The following is a 25,858-nucleotide window of genomic DNA, read 5'->3' as shown; positions in this document are numbered from 1 at the left end:
CTTCCCTCTTTCTTACTGTTTACAGCCACATTTGTCAAGTTCTGTTGCTTCCACTTCCTCAATGATTCTTGTATCTGTTTACGTGTTTCCAACCTTACCTCTGTTGCTTTAGTTCAGGTTCCCATCTCTCATCTGGATTTTACAGCAGATTTATAGTTGACCAAACTGTCCACATAATTGTTAGCCACTATTGTTATCATTTTTATAAAATAAAGTCCAGCCCCTTTAACAGAACTTTCACGTATATTCTGTGTTCTAAATCACTTCGTGCCATGAACCTACTGAAAATTGCACAGAGGCTCCCAGGTGCTTATGGGGCTGATCTCAAGGGGAAGGAACTGCATCTTACTGATCTTTGAGTCCCCCACCCCAAAGGGCTAACCACAGTAGCTAGCCCTTAACAGGTGTTCACTGACTGTTTACTGAGTTGAAATTAATGGGATTAACCAGCATCCTATGATTCCTGTTAGTTTGCATAGTATCGCAATGTTTTGTTTTGTTTTTTTTAATCTGAAAAATAGGTTTATTTCATTAGGACTTGTTAGGAAAATTCTGCTTTGCCTTCCTATTATAAAGCAGAATAGTCAGGAAATTGGCATTTGAATTTTCTGTTTTTCTACTCTCCACATTTTCACTGTGGAAATCTCCTTCCAGACTATTTTGCAACTACTCACATTCATAAACAGTCTGCATCCTGGGAAAGCATGTTTATTAGCAGGATCTTATGAACAGAAGTTGAACCAGGGAGAGATGGGTAATGGAATTGGTGACTTAAGTATAAATGAGAAACAGTACAAGAAAGAAACTAGAGTGAGTTGATTCTACACATGATTATTTTAAGAATAAAATAAGAATATTGATGTTTTTCTATTACTTTAGTATTTCATCACTATCCAGGATATTATGTGCATTTTTAACTTGAATTTAGTGCCTATAAATATTAGAATGAGTATTTCCTTTGAATAAGAGAACACATTTCTCTGGGGTAATCAAAGTGCACTATCAATTACCTGATATGTCTAGGGCACTAAGATCTGGGTATCCTCCTACAGAACATTTAAAAGATATATGCAGTTTCTCTCTCTTTCTCTCTCTCTCTCACACACACACATACACACACATTCTTCTCTCCCTCTTACTATCGGAGAGGTAGAGAGACTTCTTTCAGATTTATTGTTAGATGCATTTTCATGAGAACGTGGCTTGTTTTTAGCAGTTCATCCATTCTTCTCCTTGGTCTTCATTTGAAGGCATATTCTCCTTGGGAAATTTTGATTGTTTCTATAACACCTTTGTATTTTCAATCTCACTTTAAGAAAATAGTAGCTTCAGGTTAAGAATAAGCAATAGAAACAGATTGGTGGTGTTGGTGGTGATGTTTAGATTTAGATTTCATTGCTTCAATTCTAAGAAAGTTTAGAAAATGAAGGAGGAGAAAACATGATCAGTTATTTATCAAGGTAATCGTTGGTCTGTGAACATAAAATAACCATGACGGGTAACAGGGTTTCATGACCAGGAAAATGAGCTTCAGATTCAAATCCCAGCTCCTTCGCTTTGGACTTGTGTGACCTCAAACAAGTTATTGAACTTCTCTGAGCATAAAGAACTTTGTCTTTAAAATGGAGATGACAATAGCATCTTCAGAAGGATTAAATAGCATAATAAGGATAACCAACATTCTTTGCAAGCACCTATGAAGTATGTACTATTATTCTCATTTTACCAATGAGGAACAGAGACTTATAATACCTAAGTAAGCTCACCCAGCTTGATGTGGTGGAACTGGGTTTGAACCACTATGTAAAGTGCTTCATGCAGCGCCTGTCATATGCATTCAAGTGTTAGCTATTATCATTTTCATTTTAAGAACTCTTCCAAGGATGATTTTTTCTGAATTTTTTCTAATTTCCCCTTGTGTTTACACCAAAAAATTTCCTGGTTAGAAAACATATTCTGTTCATAGACAGCTGTGGGTAGAAATGAATCCATTCAATTCCCAGTCTTTCAATTAAAAGAGCTAAAAGCCATTCGAGGGCAATTCATGTATGAAGTTACTGACTTTTACCTACTAAAATTATATAAGGAGACCCAAATAGTCATGAACACTGCAAATACTGGGAATTTTATGTCTAAAGTTGGATTTTATGATATCTGTTGAATTCTGTGTTAATATCTTTTCCTTCACCTTGGATAAAAATAAAGAAGCACATCATATCTTTTCTGTTTAAAATAAAAGTGGTAGAAAAGGAGACGAAAGCTCTGATTTACTTTTACTTTTCCCAGGGGTCCTCACTAACTGTGTGGCTTTCCTAGGGGAGGTGGTCCTTGTGTTTAATATGCCTGCAGACAGCCCCGCAGACGAAGGGCAGCACCTTCCTGATGGGAGGACAGCAACTCCCACCAGCACGTTCACCCAGCAAGACATCAACGAAGGCATCGTGTGGTACCGGCACTCAGGGCTCCCAGCCCAGAGTGACTCCTTCCACTTTCAGGTACCCTCTGCTTCCTGAATCTTCTGATGTCTGGATAGTCTGATGAAAACCATCACCCTTATTTATAAACAACTCAGGTCATTTTCTGTGATTGCCTGGAAGTCACATTTGGGAGAAGAAAAAAATGTAACTAGTAACATTGAGAAATTTTTTTTTTAATCTGTCAATTCAGCCTTCTGGGTGTCTCTACAAGCAGAGTCATTCTACAACAAAGAGGTATATAATAGATAATGGCTGAAGTGTTTGGAAAAAAGTGTTTTCAAAATGTTAAAATACCACATGGAGAAAAAAGTCTTATTTTCTTTTTTCAAATGTTTTTGGAACATTTAACCATCTTATGATAAGGTCATGGACAGAGCAGCCAAACCCACTGGGTTCACGTTTCACTTCTGCCATGTACTAGCTTTGAGAAAATTACTTGGGCAAAATCCTTGTGCTTCAGTTTCCTCATCTGTAAAATAGCATTGCTGTAAGGATTTAATGAGTTAATACATATAAAGCATTTAGAATAGTGCCTGTTAACCGTGTAAGGGTGTGTGACTACCATTTATGGAGACTGGTCAAATACCAGTGCTGTAGACTGGATGTTTGTGTCCCCGCCAAAGTTCATATGTTGAAATCCTACCCCTCCATGTGATGGTATATGGAGGGGAGGCCTTTGATTAGAATTAGATGAGGTCATGAGGGTTGGGCCCTCATGAATGGGATTAGCATACTTACAAGAGTCATGCTTGCTCCCCCTCTCTGCTGCCCGCCACGGGGAAACAGTGAAAAGTCGGCAGTCCACAATCCAGAAGAGGGCCCTCACTAGAACCCAACCATACTGGCACCTTGATCTCAGACTTCTAGCCTCCAGAGCTGTGAGAAATAAATTTCTATTGTTTATAAGCCACCCAGTCTATGGTATTTTTGTTAGAGTAGCCTGAGCCAACTGAGGCAACCAGACTGTAAGGTTGGTTTAATTTATTCTGTCCATAAATTAAAGAACAAGAAATTATTCTGGGCACATTCCCTGACTACTATGAAGTACAATTAGAAATTAATAATAAAAGGGCAAAAAAAAATCAAACCATTTGGAATTCCTTAATAATTACTAGTTCTAAATGGAAATCAAAATGGCAAACTATTAAGAAATATTGATCAGGAGGAAACAACTTATCAGAACTTAAATGATGTGGACAAAGTAATACTCAGAAGAAAATCGATGGCCTTAAGCTCTTATTGTTGAACAGAAAAGCATGAAAATTAATGGACTAAATATTCAACTCAAGAAGCTGGAGAACCACAGAGAAGCCGAAAGAAAGCGAAAGGAAGGCATTTATAGAGGTAAAAGAGGAATTGACTAATTATAAGATGCTAGAATTAGTAAATAAGTACAAAACCTGAATCTTTGGAAAGACCCATAAAATTAGACAAACCTCTGTCAAGGATAATTTGGAAATAAATAATGGAACAGAAACACAAAGGAATGAGGAAGTATGAATGAGAAAGACCATTTAAGCATAGATACAGAAAAGATTTGGGGAAAGTGTCAGGGAAAATATAAGGAAGCCCTCATGGTGATCAGCCAAAGCAGCATCACAGTCCCTCTAAGTCTGAGCCATTTCCTTTGTCTAGGAATCCAGTAGGGGATAAACTACCACGATAGCTCACCTTGTTAAAATTATCATCCATTCTGCTCCTGTTGCCTGGTGTGTACATCTTCATTGTCTGACTAATTTATATTGTGTAAAAAGTGTGCTTCCCCAGAGAGCTAGTTGAAATAAACCTGGAAACAGTTAAAATGGGATTATACTGAACACACTGAATGTCCAATGAGTGAGCAAACATTATGTGCCCTTTGCCCAAGTTAATTTTTCAATTTTAGCACCTGGGGACTCAACAGTCCTCAAATAATGAGTCAGAATGGAAGCAAAGACCTCAATCAAAAGAAGTCACCTCAACAAACTCCTCAGATCTGCCTTTGCCTTCATTATCAGTATGGAGCATTTCCCTGGAAAGTCATTCTCAGCACCTGCTAAAATGATATTTGATTGCTTTTGCAAGTTGGTTACTAAGTGGGTTATTATAAAATAGCAAAAGTTACTGATTTTTGTAAACAAATTCACTAGAGTTTAAGACTCTAAAAACATCATTACTTAGAAAGTGGTTCCCTTTGGAGGGTCTTCACACATTCTGCTCAAAATGTGTTTAGAACTCCTACCTGAAATCTCCTTCAAAATCTGTGGGATATTCTTTAGCATATCCTCAGTAGTGACAATATATCATCCTTTGGAAGTGGATTTTAAAATAAAACCCTATAGCCCAAAGTCATTCAGAATCGTGTCTGGAAAAAAGAAGAGTAGCAATTATTTTTGGTTAAAACAAGGAGTAATTATGAAGTAACAAGCTCAGTTTTCTTACATGATTTGTGAACCCCCTCTGAAGCATTTCAAAAAGTACATTTTGAACACTGACAGCATCTTTACTGCAAGTATGAAACAGCTCTCTGGGATCATTTTCTCTTGGATGTGAAGGTTTTGGTATGTTTGTTTTTAAAATCTCATGGTTTGATAGGCTTATCTCATATTTTGATGTGAAATGACACAAACACTGTAGCTACGTGCTAAAATAAATGGTTGGCAACTTTCCCCATTCATCATTTTAGTGTCCCTTAGGATTTTAGACTATTTAAAAAAGATGCTGTTCTAATGATTCTCCTCTCGTGTCCCTTCTTTTTTATTTTTTTTAAAGCAGAAAATGCAATACAAGGAGTTGTATGGATTTAATTTCGTTTTAATGTTGATGTGCTGTCATGATCCATCGATGCAGCCCATCTGTTACTTTGCATCTAAGACTTGGGATTTGTGTAATGCAAGTGGTATTAAAAAATTAGAGCATGATGGCATAGTGAGAAGAAAGCAGGCACATTTTTGGCAGGGGAAGGAGCCCTGGTTTTGGCATATTCAGATTACGTTGACATAGCCTCAGGGGATGTAATTTGAAAAAGACCAACATATTTTACACTCGTGTCTTTTCTAGGGAAGCTAGAACTGCATCCGTTGCTTGGTAATCTGCTCACCTCTCACTTCCTGCAGAGTTCCATTCCTTTTCTTCAAGAGATAGGAGAACATATCTTCCCCTTTCCTGATTTCCTAAAGCTTCCAACTTGAGTCACTGTGGTCCATAGGAAGGTCACAAACCCGCTGACCTGGTTTTAAATACTGACCCTTGTTGGCTATGTGACCTTGACACCTTAACTTTTTGACCTTCAGTTTCCTCATCTGTAAAAAAGGAGATAATAATATCTACTTGATGGGTATTCGGTAAGAAAACTTTTGAAAAGTAGCTAGCACAGTGCCAAGCCCATGATAAGTGTTCAGTGAATGATAGCTGTGGTTGTTAGTATTATTTATGGTGACACTATAAGATGCCTCCTTGGAAACAAGTTGATATTCTGAGGCTTGAGCTCCAGGTGCCTGATGAGATCAAGGTACAGAGAAGACAGTTTTCCGAGAGGGTGTAACTTTAGAAGACATAGAGAAAGGGCTGCTATTCCTGCCCTTTTTCTCAGGATTTACAGAACCCTGCCCCCTGTCACATGGAATTAACACAACTCCACATGGCCACATGGGCCTTAGCAATTCTTCTAACAAGCCTAAGGAGCAGACAATGGAAGGAAGGCGAGTTTAAGGGAACAGCGAGGTAGCACCGAGGAAAGGGAGAGGCTGCATGAGAAAAGCATCATTTTTCAGCATTTCTGAAGCAGGAAAAAGTTGATTTTGTGACCACTACCCTAGTTGTAAATGTTCTTAATCTTGCCTTGCGGTGATGAGGCTGGGATTTGTCATTTATAATCTAGGTGTAGATATCTGTGCTGGGTAAAGACTAAAGTGAAATAAACATCACGTATATTGATATAATGTGTTGTGTATGCTCATAATGAGACACTATGTAGCTATCAAAATTATGTTTTCAAGAATGTTTAATGGTATAGCAAAATATAGTATTGTGTTAAGTAAACATTTAGAATATACAATTGTATATAGTTTCACATATCCATGGAAAAAAGATTGAACTGAAATGCAGCGATATATTAGTAATGACTATTTCTAGGTAGTGAAATTCTAGATGATTCTTATTCCTTATTTATACCTTCCTGCAACTTCACAATTGCCTAAAATGCTTATGTATCGTTTTTATAATCAGTAAAAAAATGAATCTTAAAACATGAAGAGCAGAATGAAAATTGTAATACAGGAGCATACAGAATTCAAAGACAGATGGTTCAAAAGGGAAAAAATAAACACAGGCAAACATACTCTGCCCACCAGAGGCTCACCAGTGTGCCGTGTCTTTGCAGGTGTCCAGTGCCACGGAGGCTCACTCCCATTTGGAGAGCCGCATGTTCAACATCGCCATCTTACCCCAGACTCCGGAAGCACCCAAACGCTCTCCAGGAGCATCTCTCCACATGACCGTGAGTTGGGTAGCAGGACTCATGGTTTCTGCTTGGAAGAGGCAGGTTGATGGGATGTGACAGAATGCTTGGCTCAGAACACGGGCTCTGGGGTCAAAAATACCAGCCCTGTGAACTCGTTTCTCATTGACTTGAAAGAAGAAACTTAAAATTCCCAGAGTGAAAGGAAGGTTAGAGGGAATCCACTCCAGCTTCCCATCCATTGCTGCTGAGCCCTCTTACAGCATTCCAGACACTCACAGAACCATTCCTTGAGTACCTGGAAGGAATTTCAGGCTTATATCCATTTAATGGTTACTATTTGGGTATAATTATTCAGACAGTTAGAGTTCCATCTAGCTGGGGAAACTGTTATTCTGTTTTAGAAGTCCTGTTAGTAGTTTCCTTTCTATTAGAAAAGTTTCCTGGAGAAAGTGATGTCTGTGCTGACTCCAGAAAGATAAGTAGCAAATATCCAAGTGAAGGTTTGGGAGGCAGGTTGGAAAGAATAGTGGGGTGATGGCAAAGGGCATCACCAGGCATAAAAACAACACATGCAAAGACCCAGAGGGGAGAGACAATATGATTGTTGGGAAAATTGCGAACAGTTCAACGAGACTGGAAGATGAGAGAGGCTGAAAGGGAGTGGTGAGCCTGTGGGGTTTTGCGAGCTAGATCACAGAGGAGCTTGTATGCTGCGTGGGAAGGAGTGTGGACACATGGAAAGGTTTGGAGCAAGGTGAGAGCTAAATTAGTACATGGGCTTTAGTTCAGACAATTAGCAGTTTCCACTGTAATCCTGTATCTATGGGGCATGTAATGCCAGACCCCTCTTGTAGACAGAGCCACAGCACGTTAAGTCCTTGTAAATTAATCATCATGGATCCACATTTTAGTTAGCGCCCACGGAATTACACTCCAAAGTGGTGTAGCACTCCTGAGCTGCAACAAAGACAGCAGGTAGAGTTTTAGAAATTATGGGTCTGGGGCTCGACAGAGACATAAAAGGGGAAACAAAGTTTTTAATGGATACATGCTATCGGCATTTCCACCGTAAACTGTAATTTAAAGAAATCATAATTCAGGAGCACTATAAAGTCTATAATTCATCATTCTGACTGCAGGAGCTTGGACCAGAATTTTCTCTAAAGTGTAAAGAAAAATGTGCATATACATTTCTTGCCAAATGCTAATGTGGTGTTATTTTGACTTTAGAGGGAAAAAAATGGGCCAGGAGCCATGAAGATGGCATTACTCCTGCTCTTTTGCTGAAAACCTCTAGAAACTTTTCAACATACTTAACCTTGAGGGTCTCAGGTTGCATGTTTGTAAATTAGGTCTGTTCTGTGTAATTTAGGGTATCACAAAGGTTAGTCCACTGTAAAATGTGATCAGGCTGCTCTTTCATTCCTTAAAATATACACAGTTTATATTTCTTTTGACATTAATTAGGGCCATTACTGTAAGATATACATACTGTAAAATGTGACAAAAGCACATTCTCAATTCAGTGATTTGGACTCATCTAAGCACATAAGTTTTGTACATATTTGGTAAACACATTGTGAATACATATGCTAAATTCATACATAGTATATTCATATAGATGTTTAAGGGTAGGAGTCTACCTCTCCAATCATTCAGTTATTCAGTCTTGCACACTTTCGGGCCCCTAATTTATGCCAAGTTCTGTGGAAGACATTGGAGATTCAGTGATCATGTAATGCAGTCTCTATTAGTCTATTTTAGACTTAGAGTCTAAAGAGGGAGACAAGAAAATAAATAAACAGTGACAATACAGTAATAAATGTCATGACAGAGACATGGCATGGAAGCAGGTAGCAGGGCACCTAGTCCAGCAAGGCATAGGAGAGGTCAAGGAGGGCGTCCCATAGAAGGTGAACCAAGCTGGTTGAAGTGAATATTATCTCTAAATCAGGGTCTCAAACTTCAGCCTGCATTAGGATCACCTATAGGGCTTGTTAATTCACAGATTGCTGGAGCCCACCCCAGAGTTTTCCAATTCAGTAGGTCTGGTATAGGGCTGATAATTTGAGTTTCTAGCAGGTTCCCAGGTGATACTGTTGCTACTGCTCTGCTCACTACACTTGCAGACCCTCTTATCTAGACTAGAAATAGGCGGAAGTTCATTCCAGGCAGAGGAGCAGCATTTGAAAAGAAGATGGAGACGCAGGAGAACATAACATGTTTGAGGAATGACGGAGAGTTCAGTTGGCTGGAGCATAAATCTTTAGGTGAAGAAGAAAGAAGAAATGAGAGATCACGGAGGACCTTAAGATAAGATGAAGGAGATTCCATTTTGTCCAGAAAGGCTGTTAGGGCAAGTAGGATACAGCAGAGAGGTGGCATGCTTAGATTCTCAATTTGAGAAGGTCATTTTGGCTGCAGGGTAGAGAACACCCCAGATGGGGCCAGACAGGGAGCAAGGAGGCCAAGAAATAGGCTACTGAAGTCACCTAGAACAAGAAAGATTGGTGGCTTGAAGGTCATGCAGTGGCAATAAGGATTAAGAGTTGGTGAGATCTTGAAGAGATACTCGTACACTCATGTTCATTGCAGCATTATTCGCAACAGCCAAGAGATGGAAGCAACCTAAATGTCCTTTGACAGATAAGTGGATAAAGAAAATGTGGTATATACAACCACTGAATATTATCCAACCTTTAAAAAAAAGGACATCCTGTCATATGCTACAGTATGAATGAACCTTAAGGATATTGTCCTAAATGAAATAAGCCAATCACAAAAAGACAGATAATGCAGGATTCCACTTATATGAGCTAGTAAAGCTCTTACAAACAGAAAGTAGAACGGTGGTTGCCCCTGTGGGGAATGGGTGGGGCGTGGAGAGAGAAAAGAGGAATTGTTCTTCAATAGCGTTTCAGTGTTGCAAGAGGAAAAAAATCTGGAAGTCTGTTGTAGAACAAAGTGCATCTAGTTAACACTACTGTACTGTACACTTAAAAGTGGTTAAGGTGGTAAAAAAAAAAAGTTAGGAGGAGATTAGAGATATTCAGAGACAGTGCTCAATTAGATATGGAAGAGGGCGAAGCACCCCATTTTCTGAGCATACAGAGATGCCATTCATTGAGATGGGGAATGTATGAGGACTTGAGGGGGAGGGGGAGGGGTGGAAGGCATGATGCATTCAGTCTGGGATGTGCTTGTAAAGGGCGTGCGTATTAAGGGCAGGTAGAAGAAGATCAGTAGCTATTCGAGGTGAGTGATAAACCTTTGAGAATCATTAATGGCTGGTAGTGGTTAAATCCTCAGAAATCACTGAGATTCCCCAGGAAGACTGCACAGAATGAGAAGCAATATAATCAAATACGTGCCTAAATGAAAATGTGTTCCGTGACATCTCTGTAATTCTGTTATTCAGCAAAGCTAAGATCCTTTAAATGGGATCTTATGGTTTGGTCTGTAGTGCTCATCAGAATTATATGCATGCATATATATATAAGATATGTATACGCGTATATCATATACACATAAACGTGTGTGAGATGTGTACATTTAGAATATATATCAAATTTGAGCAAGGGGATCTGAAGACGTGCGTATCACAGCATAGATAGTGGCAGATTCTTCAAGTAAGTTAACAGATTCACATCAACTCCCAGTTCTCCAAGTAATCATCCACTATTTGACTTAGAAGATCCTTAAGGGCAAAATCTTTGATTTATTAACCTTGGTATCTTCCTCAGCATCTAGCACACTGCCTTATATAAAATAGTTGCTTAGTAAATATTTGTTGCCTAAGTGAATATTTTCAGGCCTACTTTCACATGGCTAATAATATCTTCTTGTATGACCTTCGAATTCAAACAAATTAATTATATGGGTACACACACACACACACACACACACACACACAAACACACACTTTGAATATCATATTTCCAAGTCCTCTCTTAAAGGGGAGATAAATTCTATTATCTCTTAATGTGAAAGAAGATTGATTATTTCCTTTTCTAAGTGATTGCGGTCCTCAGGGTTGGGTTGCCCAAGGTCACCACTTGAGGAAAAGGCCTTTCTTTCCTGGTTTCATTTGCTTCCAGAGTGATTGCTGTAGCAAGAGTTCTCTTAAAACCATTCTTATTGAGGCTAGCAGGGATCCAGTTAGAACAGCTGATCTTTTTGTGATATGGACTCAAGCCTGGGCCTGCTGTATTAGTTTGATGGCTATGGGTGTCTGTGTCTATGTTTTCTCTTGAGACATTTCAGATACTAGTATAATTATTATCTGCAGTCTCTGGAAATGTTTTGTTAGCCTTGGAATTACTGTTGTGCTTCATCTGAGCCTTTCACACTACTTAGCATTTTCTACCTTAGAGCTATTTATGAGTTTCCCCCACTGAAAGGTGAAATTCCTTGAGGAAAAGGTCTATATCTGATTCATCTTGTATCTTCTACAGCTTTTTGCCTGGTACCTTGCACATAGTAGGTTCTTACTAAAAATTTAGTACATGAATATATGAATTAATTAAATGTGTTGAATACATGAGTATATGAATGAATTTTGTTGTCCTAACTAAACCATGTGAGAAGACGGTAGGACCTTCATTTTACTTATCTCATCTCATCATTCGTGGGTGTGTGATTTCTCAGGCCCGCCATGGGCTTTGCTGCTTTGGTAGAATGACAGTCAACATGGGAAATTCTTTTTTTTTTTTTTTAATGGAGGGTGAAATGATAATGTCGTTTATAAATTCTGACCTGGAAGTTTAAAGATGTTAGTCATGCACACTTTGCTATATCTTAAGTGTTCAAATGTTTGCCTCTCTAATTCTTTAGATGACATTGAAATACGGTGAAAAAATATTCTTAAAAAATTATCGATGAAGTTGTTTTTTAAAGTATTTTTATTACTAACTTAATTTTTTTCATAATAATATTTTTTCATTCATTCAACAAATTTTTATCGAGCACTTCCATGTGCCGTGTGCTCGGTGCTTGGTGTCCATGAACAAACAAAAATTCATGTTCTCATGGAGTTTACATTCTCTTGGGGGAGGGGAATAGATAATAAGTTATAAACAAAATAAATAAGCAACTCACATATAGCATGTTAGTGAGAAGTATTATGATAAAACAAAAAGTAGATCAGGGCCAAGAAGATTAGAAGTGTAGCAGGGGAGACCTAGGTTGTAACTTTAAATAAGGTGGTCAGGGTGGGTTACCTTAAGACAATGACATTTAAAGAAAGACTTGCAGAAGGTAAGAGAGATAGTTGTTCAGATACCTGAGGAAAGAGCATTCCAGGCCCAGGGAACCATTCATTTAGAGGTATCAAGGTAGGAGCATGCCTAGATATTCAAGGAACAGCAAGGAAGGCAGCATGGCTGGATCAAAGTAAGTGGAAGCCAGAGGAATCTGCATGAATTCACAGATGTGCTAAGTGGGCGGATGGGGGTGGAGCAGATTCGGGATCATGTCCGCCTCACAGGCCATTGTAGGGACTTTTGATTCTGAGTAACATGGAGAGCTATTGCAGGGTGTTGAGTAGAGGTCCAATGTCCTTTTTAAAGGCATCATGCTGGCTGCTGTGCTGAAATAGACTGTTGGGGGAGGGCAAGAGAGCAGCTGGGAGGCCATCGTGGTAATCCAGGTGAGAGAATGTGGCTCCCAGCAGGATGGCAGCAATGTCATGGGGAGAAGTGGTTGGATTCTGGATGTATTCAGAGGTAATATGGGTATTACGGAAACCATTATTCTATAATCTTCCTTTGTTGACAGATAGTTTAATTTAAATAAAAGTGTCTTCTGTAATGATTTCCATTAACTTTAGTATCTCGTTTCTTACCGTTGGATTGATATTGAACACTTCAAATAGCCAATATTAAAACTGATTATTCTTTGATATAGCTCAACCTCAATATTGCTTTCTTCAGAGAATCAAGTCCTCGCCTTTTCTGCTTAGTGTCTCTTTCTATTAGTAGAGAAATAGTATCAACAAGTTCTGTAATAAAACATCTCTTTTCTTGGCTAGAACACATTTCCCTTTTCTGTCGTCCTAGGTCCATGATAATTCTTTTTTCTTACCACTTGATTGTTTTAGGGACATCTAAATTTTCGAAAATATCCCATAATACTTTGAGAATTTTCAGATATCCTGATGGTTTTGAGATTAAAAGGTGGCAAACGGTACTGACAATATACTCACTCTGCACTTTTTGTCCGTGTACCTGTGCCCACACGTGTACACATTTATAGATGTGTGCACACATGCATGGGCTGTAAACACCTTACATAGGGCGTATATTTTTCTTTTGTTGTCCTAACCTGTTTTATTTTAGGGTGAGAGACCAGCTGCTGTTTGCAATTCTGATTTTCCTTGCTCCTTACATTCCAGACCTGAGCAATGACCTGAAATAGGGGGTTGTCCTAACCTGTAGATGCTGCCTCTCCCAGGACGGGTATGCCCTGGGGACAATTACGAAGCAACTGCAATGTTCAATCTTTTCATTCGTAAAAGGAAGAACACCACGCCCTCCTCCGTGAGAATTACTGAGCCCTACTCAATCCTTCCCTAAATGGGAAATTCCTTCTGAAAGTAGCAGAGCTTGAAAGAGCAGGAGAGCATGTCAAACGCTAACTCTTCAAGGGTCAGTTCGGAAGCGTCTGCGATGAGCGGATATTTTTGTTCTGTCGTCTTATCGGCATGTGTGACCCAGGCAAGGGGCCCGTGCTCACACTCCTTTTCCATTTTCTCCTCCCCACTGTGTTTTTGCTGCTGTCCCCAAATCTCTGTTAGGTCTGGTCATGGAATTCTGAATCTCTCCTTTTTTTTCAATGTCCACTGTTAATGGGTTGTGAACACACACAGGTGAATGGATTGTGAAAGCTGCACACACATTGGCCTTCAGATTAATTTCACTTGACTAGTTCATTGGGTCCTGAAAGCTAGAAGCAAAAAAGAGGTATCTAGTTCTTTTGAATAGTACAATGGAGATGAAGAGAAATATTGACTATTGTTATAAGCTGCAATAAGCACACAATTCTTAAATCTCTGAATTCAAATGGTGAGCCTCTTTGGCATTTGAGGTGAGTTCATCTTTAGCCATTTGAAACCATCAAAGTTAAAAAAAGCAAAGAATGCATCACAGTTCCCACTAGTAAGCTGGGGGGTTGGGAGAAATTCTCACCAGATATAATCTTAGCCCGTTAAATGAGAGGAGCAGAGCTGTAGGGATCCAGCTGTGAATAGTAGAATAGCCAGCTGTGATGGCTCATTTCCAAACATGTACCACTGTGAGTTCCAACTAGGGAGAAGTGATCATATTGGGACACCCACAGCATGCACCAACATAAACCCAGGGGGCCAAGGGCAGGGGAGAGAAGGGTCAGCCGGGACGAATCTGCACGGAGGCCAGATCCTCCCTTTGAACTCTCAGAGAAAATTTTGCTAAATGTGACTAACAGAGTAAGTTGATTTTTTTTTTTTTTTTTTTAATGAGGTTTGTTTTTGCCTCTGGCTTTTGTTTTCGTCACACTATTTTCTCTCTTAAACTTTGTGTAGGCTCGGGAGGACGGCCTGACTGTGATTCAGCCTCATTCTCTCTCCTTTGTAAACTCTGAGAGACCAAGTGGAAAGATAATATATAATATCACTCTACCTTTGCATCCCAGTCAAGGTAAGGCATGCAGTAAATGATGTTTTGAGTGGTGCTATTGTCTTCTACTTGTTGACCAGCCTTAGAAGCTGTGGAATTCTGTCTGCTTCTACTTGTTGAGGATTTAAGGAGTAACAATTATTCATTACCTCTGTTCCTGTCCTCTGAGTTGAGAACCAGTTGAGAGGGAGACACTGTGGCCGGACAGATGGAGATGAATGTGTCAGCTTTGGTACTGACAGAGCTGTACTGGAGAACATAGTGTGCACATAACTTCATCCCTGGATGAGTTCCCCTCCCACGCACAGGCAGAACTGGACAGACCCACGCACAGCCTGTAGGGACAGGGCCTGCCCTGGTGAGGTTCTGATAGGCGAGTGGACCAGAATGAGCATGCGCTAAGGACAAGGAGCTCTGCCAGAGAGCCCAATGGGGGCTGAGCCACACATACTCAGTTTCTCCCCCGCATGGATAAGGCTCTCTTCCTCTTTTTTTTGCGTTACGCGGGCCTCTCACTGCTGTGGCCTCTCCCTTGCGGAACACAGGCTCAGGACGCGCAGGCTCAGCGGCCATGGCTCACGGGCCCGGCCGCTCCGCGGCATGTGGGATCTTCCCGGACCGGGGCACGAACCCATGTCCCCTGCATCGGCAGGCGGACTCTCAACCACTGCGCCACCAGGGAAGCCCCTCCTCCTCTTTTTTTTTAACCAAGGTAATAAATGCTGTTTATGACTTCTAGAAGTTTACATAGTGCTCCTACATATTAATACCCTATGAGCTTCAAAAAACCAAATACGTTTACAGTAGTATTACCGGTCACCCAAATGAAGGGGAAGGAAACTTCCTAATTGTGAGAATGTGCAAGTGTTCTCCTTAAGGAGATACTGACCCAGAAGACCATTTAGTATCTGTCATGTCAAATGCTTCACAACTCTGGAATTCCCATCGTGGCAAACATGTGTCAGCACACAGTTCCGTGCTCTCATACAGGAGCATGGAAATGTGGAACTACAATTAGAGGAGAGGTGGACCCTGGCCATCAGTCCCCAGCCTTCAGATCCCTTAACTTCGGGCTCAGCTACCAAGCCTGTTCCCAGAGAGATGTGTGTGTGCTTTACAGTGAGGAGATCAGCTTCTACGAAGACACTTCTGCTCCTGTCTCTGAGGCTGCTCTCCCAAGACCAACCACTGACTTAGCTATGAGCCTTTCACATTATCAGTTTCTCCCAAGGAGAAATTAAATTTCATTTCCCTTTTGATAAAGTCCAAAGAAATTAAAAGACTAAAAGTCCTCCGTCTTCTTTTTTCATCTGCTAAACCATAGCTAGAGTCGTCCTCCCTACGTTGCTAGGGTGGATGTGTTCTTTCAGACCAGCAACCTGAATGACTGTAGGTCTGTCAGTCCCTCAGAAGCTGAATTAGTGTCCTCCTTTTAAAGAGTAAGTAGGACATGAAAGATGATCATAGCATCAGTTCTGTACCTGCAGAATTTAGAAATGACAGGCAAATCTGCCGCCCCTAAAGCATTTATAACTTAGTGATAATTGCAAATCCAGATCTTAGAACAATCAAGATCCATGTTACTGTTGCCAAAGGTCATCACAGAGACTAAGGAGTTTCTGAAGGAAAGAGGGTAGATTGAAAAAAATCTTTACAGCCTCACCAGGAGACTGGCCTGTGCCATTTTTGTAGCAACCTTGACCTTTGAACTTAAACTCAATTGAGAGAATCTCATAATTATGGTACAGTGTCTACGACTTCATAATTCCCAGGTCTAAGCTACATTAGGGGGCAGTAGTTTGCATCTTACTATTGTTTATGTTCAATGAGGCCTAGTCAAGAGTATCTGGGTTTCAGATTTGCCCTTTTCTTGAATAACTGAAGAATAGTATACCAAGAACAAGCTGAGAGCAATTGTTCCTGAAGGATGAAAGACTTCCACCAGTGGGAAAGGCAGCTTTATGGCTCTGATCATTCAGTCAGCCGTCAGAATTACTGTTGATTGCTCATGCCGTCTCTCTTCCTCCTAGGCATCATCGAACACAGGGACCAGCCTCACTCTCCCATCCGGTATTTCACCCAGGAAGACATTAACCAGGGCAACATTATGTACCGTCCCCCCACTGCAGCCCCCCACCTCCAGGAGATCATGGCCTTCTCCTTTGCTGGTAATGCTTTTTTTCTCTATTTTGAGGCACCCAAGGCACTATATTCTACAACCACTCCTTGTGGTTCTTCAGGGCATACTTTTAATAAAGCCTTATTTTGCGCCTCCTGTATGGCAAGGCCCGAATGGGCCTTGGAGATCTAGTGGTGAGCAAAAAGAGGCAGGAATCCTGGTCTTGGCGAGTTTGGGGATCCTAGGTATAGAGACAGAATTTGATCAATAATCCCAGTAATGAATGTTTAATTGCAGGCTGAGATAAGAGCTCTAAAAAAAAGGAAGAATGTTCAGTGGTGGAATTGGATGTAGCAAGACTGACCTAGACTGAGGGTCCACTGGAGGCTGCCCCAGGGAGATATTGACAGAAGAGGGGTGGGTAGAAGCTAACTAGGCTAAGTGTGTGTGTCGGGATCATTGGGAGAACATTCCTGAAGGAAGGGCACATGCCCCTGTGCAGAGGCCCTGGGAGGGAGAGAATGTGATGTTCTAGGCACTGAAAAAAGTCATTGTGTCTGGAATGTGGAGGGTTGAACAGAGTGGGGATGGGCCTGGAGGGAGAGATAGAGGGCAGACCTTAAGGCCACTGTGAGACTGCAGGGATTTGGAGCCTTATCCCAAGAACAATAAGGACCTGGTGGAGGTTTTAAGTTATAGGAGGATGCCTTTTCATAAGGATCTCTTTGACTGCAGTGATGGGAGTGATTTGAGGACGAAGCCAGGACAGATGGGCATGTGGATGAGGGGAATCTAGTGAGAAGGATCCTGCCATACTTCATGGAAGGTCCCATGTAGGCGACCTTTGGGATTAAAACCAGGATTTGACGAAGACACCTTTTTTAAAGAAGAGAAGATTGATCAAAAGAATAACTACATTTCTAATTCAAGCAAGTGTGTGCCCTTCCACTAAGCCAAGATAGCCTTAATCCTTGCCACCCATTAGTCTCCCCTTGACCCAGTATTCAAAGCTGCTGAGTTTTAAGTCCCTACCCCTAAATATTTCTGTGCTTTGGAATGATTCTAAAAATCTTGAAGCCTGTTTCTTTATGATCTTTAAGATGTATGTGTCACATAACATGATTAATATAGAGTATTATTTTTATATAGTAGCTTTAATCATACAGAACAGTTGGTGATTTCTTATGGTGAGTTGAACACAGGTTGAATAATTTTAGAGTTATGTTTTCAAGTATGGCAAACATTTAAAGTAATATTTGCCATTATTTAATATGCCATTATAGATGCAATTGTCTAGAAAATAATGAACTCCTCAATTAGATTGAAAATCCCTACGCGCTGGGATAGACCTCTTCTCTAAGAGTATCCCCAGTGTTTACTAACTGGATAACTCATAGCCAGTGAAAATGTTCACTGTCCTCTAACCCCAACTTTACAAGACCTACTTTACAAGAAACTCAGGTTATCCTGGGCTTAGAGGGAAAGAAAACATGTCAGCCCTGGTTGAGGTTATTTCCGAATCCACTATGCTCGCCTGTGTTCCTAGAGCCTTTTTAGAGAGAGCAGACTCCTATCCTGTATACTCTATGGGATAAATGCCACGAGATAAATCTCTTACACTGTTATAGTGTGTAAATCAGTGTCCCAGGCATCACTATATTCTACAATGGAATTGACCCACCAGAAAGCCTTGTCAGTGATATACGACATCACCCACATTCACCGATTTGTAGGATTTTATGTACTGGTAAAATGGGATCTGAATAAATGTATTATAAATCACTCTAACTGATGTGATATAAAATTATTCCACTCTGTGGTTCTTTTTGTTACTTAAAATTAGCGATGGCACCATTAAAGTCAACATAACATTAGCAAACAACCTGGTGATCTTTCCTTAAGTCATAATAATTTAGGTTAAAATGTCCTTTACTTTTCTAACCTCTGCCCTATAGTTTGTACCTTTCCCATCTATTTCTGGCCCCAAAATGTTCAGTATACTGATTTTCTGTCTTCTGTTCTTTCAGGTCTCCCAGACTCAGTGAAATTCCACTTCACAGGTGAAAATTTTAATCTCAATTTTATTAGAAGATGGAATTTTTCCTTCTTTTTGCTGTCTTCATCATTACTTTTAGCTATTTTCTAAGAACAACTTAAAAGTTACATAAGTTTCTTCTAAAATAATCACATGGCTAGTTAAAACAGGAATAGCTTAACTTTGTATTCATAGAAAAAATAATTATAATCCACCAAGGATACCAAAGATTAGTGTTCTTTAAGCCCAGTTTCAACTTGTCCTAATATCTATTAAAAAGAGGTAATAATGATTAAGATCTTAGACTTTGGATCCAGCCTGCCGGGGGTTCAGCCTACTGCGGAATAGTTTCTTAACATCTCTGTACCTGAATGCCTTATCCATCAATGAGGATAATAAATAATAATTACATATGTGTAAAGCTCCCAAAACAGAGGCACATACAGGCTTACCTCGTTTTATTGCACTTTACTTTGTTGTGCTTCATAGATACTGCATTTTTTACAAGTTGAAGGTTTGTGGCAACACTGCGTAAAGAAGTCTATCGGTGCCAATTTTCCAGAAGCATTTGCTTACTTCCTGTCTCTGTGTCACATTTTGGTAATTTTTGCAATATTTCAAACTCTTTCATTATTAATATATTTGTTGTAGTGATCTGTGAGCAGTGATCTTTGACGTTAATATTGTAATTGCTTTGGGGCCCCAGGAACCACACCCGTATAAGACAGTAAGCCTAATAAAAGTTGTGTGTGTTCTGACTGTTCCACCAACTGGCCATTCCTCTGTTTCTTTCCCTCTCCTCAGGCCTCCATATTCCCTGAGACACAACAATATTGAAATTAAACCAATTAATAACCCTACAATGACCTCTTAGTTTTCAAGTGAAGGAAAAGTCATACATCTCTCACTTTAAATCAAAAACTAGGAATGATTAAGCTTAGTGAGGGAGGCATGTCAAAAGCCAGAATGGGCCAAAAGCTAGGTCTCTTGTGCCAAACAGCCAAGCTGTGAATGCAAAGGAAAAGTTCTTGAAGGAAATTAAAAGTGCTACTCCAGTGTACACACAAATGATAAGAAAGCAAAACAGCCTTATTGCTGATAGGAAGAAAGTTTTAGTGGTCTGGATAGAAGATCAAACCAGCCACAATATTCCCTTAAGCCAAAGCCTAATCCAAAGCAAGGCCCTAACTCTCTTCAATCCTATGAAAGCTGAGAGAAATGAGGAAGCTGCAGAAGAAAAGTTTGAAGCTAGCAGAGGTTGGTTCGTGCGATTTAAGAAAAGAAGCCACCTTCTTAACATAAAAGTGCAAGGTGAGGCGGTAAGTGCTGGCGCAGAAGCTGCAGCAAGTTATCCAGGTGATTTAGCTAAGATCATTAATGAGGGTGGCTACACTAAACAACAAATTTTCAATGTAGATGAAACAGCCTTCTATTGGAAGTGTTCTGACCCAGACAGTGAGTTGTGATAGCTGTGTATAGACCTCAGCATCCTAGTTTTAGTTCAAGTACAATAGAAGCTGAGTGCCAATAAGCAAAAGCAGAATCAGACCTGGCATCTATGCAGATGCAAAATAGAGACAAACTTTCTTACTTAGGTCTAGAGTGAGGATGGATGACCATAAATCCTTAAACAGCTGTTTAGTTCGGATTGACTATTCCATTAGAATCAACCATCCATATGTCCTATTATATTTCATGTAGGGATAAATCTTAGTAGTGATAAAGTCATCTCCCTCAAACTCTCAGATATTCTTTTCTTCTTTGAGGGTTAAAAAGTCACACTTGAATTAATAGTAAATTTTAGGGTTGTGTCACTGGTTTTTAATTTTTTTTATTGCGTTATAATTGACACATAACATTGCATTATTTTCAGTTGTACAACATAATAAGTTGATATTTGTATATATTGCAAAATGATCACCACAATAAGTCTAGTTAACATCTGTCACCATGTATAGTTACAAATTTTTTTTCTTGTGATCAGAATTTTAAAAATCTACTGTCTTAGCAATTTTCCAATATGGAATACAGTATTATTAACTATAGTCACCATGCTGTACATTATATTCCCATGTTTTATTTATCCATTCATCCACCAGTGGACACTTAGGTTGTTTCCACATCTTGACTGTTGTGAATAGTGCTGCAATAAACATGGGAGTGCATGTATCTCTTCGAGATACTGATTTTATTTCCTTTGGATACACACACAGAAGTGGGATTACCACATCATGTGGCAGTTCTAGTTTTAATTTTTTTAGGAGGCTTAATACTATTTTCTGTAGTGGCCGCACCAATTTGCATTCCCAGCAACAGTATAAAAAGCTTCCCTTTTCCCCATGCCCTCATAACACTTGTTATCTTTTGTCTTTTTGATGATAGCCATTCTGAGAGGTGTGAGGTGACATCTCATTGTGGTTTTGATTTACGCTTCCCTGATGATTAGTGAGCGAGAAACTTTTCATGAACATGTTGGCCATCTGTGTATCTTTTTTGAAAAATGTTGTTTCAGATTTTCTGCCCATTTTTAAAATCAGATTGTGGGTTTTTATGCTATTGAGCTGTATGAGTTCTTCATATATATATATATATATATTTTTTTTTGGATATTAACCCCTCATCAGACACATGATTTACAAATATTTTCTCCCATTCTGTAGGTTGCCTTTTCATTTTATTGATGGTTTCCTTTGCTGTGCAGAAGCTTCTTCCTTTGCTCTGCAAGTGAGATGTAGTCCCACTTGTTTATTTTTGCTTTTGTTGTCAAATTCAGAAAGCCGAGGCTGGTGTCAAGGAGCTTACCACCTATGTTTTCGTCTAGGAGTTTTATAGTTTCAGGTCTTATGTTCAAGTCTTTTTTTTTTTTTTTTTGCGATACGCGGGCCTCTCACTGTTGTGGCCTGTCCCGTTGCAGAGCACAGGCTCCGGATGCGCAGGCTCAGCGGCCGTGGCTCACAGGCCCAGCCGCTCCATGGCATGTGGGATCTTCCCAGACCGGGGCACAAACCTGTGTCCCCTGCATTGGCAGGCGGACTCTCAACCACTGCACCACCAGGGAAGCCCATGTTCAAGTCTTTAATCCATTTTGAGTTAATTTTTGTGTATGGTGTAAGCTAGTGGTTCAGTTTCCTTCTATTGCATATGGCTGTCCAGTTTTCTTAACACCGTGTCTTGAAGAGACTGTCCTTTCCCCATTTTATAGTCTTTGTTCTTTTTCGTAAATTAATTGACCTGATATCTATTGGCTCTCTATTCTGTTCCTTTGATCTATATATCTGTTTTTATGTCAATACCATACTGTTTTGATTACTGTAACTTTGGAGTACAGTTTGAAATCAGGGCTCATGCTGCCTCCAGCTTTGTTCTTCTTTCTCAAGACTGCTTGGCTATTTGGGGGTTTTTTGTAGTTCCATACAAATTTTAGGATTGTTTGTCTAATTTTTGTGGAAAATGCCATTGGAATTTTGAAGAGATTGCATTGAATTTGGAGATTGCTTTGGGTATTATGGTCATTTTGACGATATTAATTCGTCTAATCCATGAGTGTGGAATATCTTTCCATTTATTTGTGTCTTCAGTTTCTTTCATCAATGTCATATAGTTTTCATTGTACAGGTCTTTCACCTCCTTGGTTAAACTTATCCCTAGGTATTTTATTCTTTTTGATGCAATTGTAAATGGGATTATTTTCTTAATTTCTCTTTCTACTGGTTTGTTATTAGTGTATAGAAATGCCGCAGATTTTTATGTATTGATTTCACATTCTGCAGCTGTACTGAATTCATTTGTTCTTTTGGTTTTTGGTGGACTCCTTAGGGTTTTCTATATATAATATCATGTTATCTGTAAACAGTGACAGTTTTCTTTCTTTCTTTCTGATTTGGCTGCCTTTTATTTCTTTTTCTAGTGTTCTGTCATTGTTGAAAAGAACCTAGCATCAGCTCATTTCTAGTGACAGACTTATAGATAGTTCATACATTGGTAATAAGATACAACAGATTATAGCAGTTTACATTTTACAAAACGATTTACAATATAAGTTGTCTTATTTAATCCTAATAACAATATTGTAAGGACAGGTTTTATTTTAGCATTTGAAAGCTGAGGAAACTAAGGGTCATTAGAGTAGTAACCTGCTCATGTTTCCGTACCTGGTAAGCAGTAGAACCAGGATTTTAACACAAGTTTCTGACTCTGAGTATGAGATATTTAATTTAGTCTGTCTGTATGTGTTATGGTCATGCAAAACAAGTATCATGGTAGTGTGCCAGTTTGGTTTCCAAGCCTCAATACTTACCTGAAAGCTTGAATAGGTGAAGGGGTTAACTATTAACCTTCTCCAGGACTTTAAGTTAAATGATCCATGAACCTATTATACAGAGTAAAGGAAATGGACCTTGGGCCGACCTTAAATTAATTTATCTTGTTTCTGCCTGAGGTTCTTTTTTTTACTGTTGAGTGATTTTAAAAAAAAAATTATTTTGGACTTAATTTTTTAGAGCAGTTTTAGGTTTACAACAAAATTGAGAGGAAGGGGACTTCCCTGGTGGTCCAGTGGGTGGGACTCCATGTTCCCAATGCAGGGGGCATGGGTTCGATCCCTGGTCGGGGAACTAGATCCCGTATGCATGCCACAGCTAAGAAGTCCACATGCTGCAACTAAAAGATTACTGCATGCCACAACTAAAGGTCCCGCATGCCACGACCATGACCCCGTCAGCCAAAATAAATAAATAAATATTTTTTTTTAGAAAGTGAGAGGAAGGTACAGACATTTTCCCCATACCCCCTGCCCCAACACATGCATAGCGTAGCCCCTCCAGTTATCAACATCACTCACTAGAATGGTACACTTTTTACCAAGGATAAACCTACATTTACACATCATAATCACCCAAAGTCCACTTTGCTCTAGAGTTCACTCTTTGTGTTGTGCATACTATGGGTTTAGACCAAGATATGGCATTTTTGCCATGTGGCATTTCCATCATTATGATATCATACAGAATATTTTCACTGCCCTAAAAATATTCTGTGCTCTGCCTATTCACCTCCCCCCACCTTTGGCAACCACTATTTTGATTGTCTTCCATAGTTTTACTCTTTTCAGAATATCATATAGTTGTACTCATACAATATGTATCCTTTTCAGATTGGCTTCTTTCACTTAGTAATATGCATTTAAGATTCCTCCTTCTTTTCATAGCTTGGTAGCTCATTTATTTGTAGTGTTGAATAATATTCCATGGTCCAGCTGTACCATAGTTTATCCATTCACCTACTAAAGGACATCTTGGGCTGCTTCCAAGTTTTGGCAATTATGAATAAAGCTGCTATAAACATCTGTGTGCAGGATTTTTGTGTAGACCTAAGTTTTCAACTCCTCTGGGTAAATACCAAGGAGTGCAATTGCTGAATTGTATGTATAGTGAGAGTATGTCTAGTTTTATAAGAACCAGCCAAACTGTCTTCCAAAGTGGCTGAACCATTTTGCATTCCCACTAGCAATATATGAGAGCTCCTTTTGCTCTACATCCTTACAAGCATTTGGTGTTGTCAGTGTTCCAAATTTTGCCCATTATAATTGGTGCACAGTAGGATCTTATTGTTGTTTTAATTTGCAATTATTTGCTAACATATGATGATGGACATATTTTCATATGCTTATTTCCCATTTGTTTCTTCTTTGGTGAGGTATTTGTTGAGGTTTTCAGTCTGTTTTCTAATTGGGTTGTTTCTTATTGTTGAGTTTTAAAAGTTCCTTGTACATTTTGGATAAGAGTCCTTTATCAGATGTGACTTTTGCAAATATTTTTTCCCAGACTGTGGCTTGTCCTCTCATTCTCTTGACATTTTCTTTCACAGAGCAGAAGTTTTTAAATTTAATGAAATCCAGCTCATCAATTATTTTTTTCATGAATCATGTCTTTGGTGTCATATCTAAAAAGGTATCACCATACCCAAGGTCATCTAGGTTTTTTACTATGTTATCATCTAAGAGTTTGTAGTTTTGCAGCTTACATTTAGTTCCATGATCCATTTTGAGTTGACTGTTGTGAAAGGTGTAAGAGGTTCCTCTTTTTTAAAAAGAGAAAAACTTTTGGAATCTGGTAGGAAAGAAGCCATCTCTTTTAGCAGAGTTTTGTGAGAGAAAAATTTAACTTGGACACACAATTAACTAAGGCAGCAAGAAACCCAAGCCCTGACATTAACCCATGGAATGAGGGAGAGCCGCTCATTTGGTTAATCAGCTAAGCTGAGACAGCAAACTGATATTCCTGACCTGACTGCCCAAGACAAGCACAGATGCTCTACAGAACCATCCAGAGCGAGGAAAACACACAGGGTGAATGGTGCCTGCAGGAGGCATCTGACCAAAGAGGCAGTGTGACTATTTCTCAGAGAAATAAAAAACGTTGCTTAAAGAGAGGGCTAGACATGTAATTACTAAATTTTGATTACAAGTTCCTATGTTTGCTTGCAAAGAACTTCACCCTCATGGTATATTTTGTTGTTATGTTACATGTACCAGAAAACAGCTTTCCTCACTTTACTTATAGAGACAAGGATATACCTTGGTCACACCGACAGCTGTGTGATATGACCAAAGCTGTTTAAGTTTTAGGGCCTTTCCTTTCCTCTTCTGTAAGGTAAGGATGGTGAAGACTCCCTGAGGTGCACCCCCCACTTAAATAAAATCAATGTAAAACATTAAAAAGATAGAATTGTATTTTGCAATCATTTTTTTTATTTAATAAAGGGACTTCTTAACTTAGATTCCAGGGACTTCAGAGAATCCTGAATCCACTGAAATTTATGGAAAAGTTTGTACTTTTGTCTTCAAACTCCCCAAAGTTAAGAATCATTGGTCCCTACCTCTGACTATCCAGAGAGCACAAAAGATTGAGCACAAAGAAGCAGATACAATAACTTTGACATTTGACCGAATGACCAGAGCCATAAAACCTTCATTCTCACAGGGATACTATCTTCTCTCCTTCAGTAGGGCTATTTCTGGACTTCTCTAGGACATGGATTGTACCTTATAAAATTCAACCATATCTTTTAGATGTGTTCTCAAGGAAAAGACAAATCGAAAACCTGTTGGAATCATTACCAGGAGTCACTAAGTGA

At 39.4% G+C, this 25,858-nt stretch overlaps 1 protein-coding gene across 1 annotated transcript in view; it reads left to right on the top strand.

Annotated features, from left to right (window-relative positions):
- FRAS1 (Fraser extracellular matrix complex subunit 1) overlaps positions 1-25,858 on the top strand; it is a 463,438-nt gene that overhangs the window by 327,967 nt on the left and 109,613 nt on the right. The window contains exons 31-35 of the mRNA XM_029235334.1: positions 2,317-2,495; positions 6,838-6,954; positions 14,477-14,591; positions 16,601-16,738; positions 18,717-18,749. Coding sequence (XP_029091167.1) covers positions 2,317-2,495; positions 6,838-6,954; positions 14,477-14,591; positions 16,601-16,738; positions 18,717-18,749 — 582 coding nt within the window. The remainder of the gene's footprint in view (positions 1-2,316; positions 2,496-6,837; positions 6,955-14,476; positions 14,592-16,600; positions 16,739-18,716; positions 18,750-25,858) is intronic.

This window comes from Monodon monoceros, unplaced genomic scaffold, assembly GCF_005190385.1.
Source record: "Monodon monoceros isolate NGI ecotype Baffin Bay Population unplaced genomic scaffold, NGI_Narwhal_1 Super_Scaffold_20, whole genome shotgun sequence".
Classification (NCBI taxonomy): Eukaryota; Metazoa; Chordata; class Mammalia; order Artiodactyla; family Monodontidae; genus Monodon; species Monodon monoceros.
This window is presented reverse-complemented; position numbering and strand designations above follow the sequence as displayed.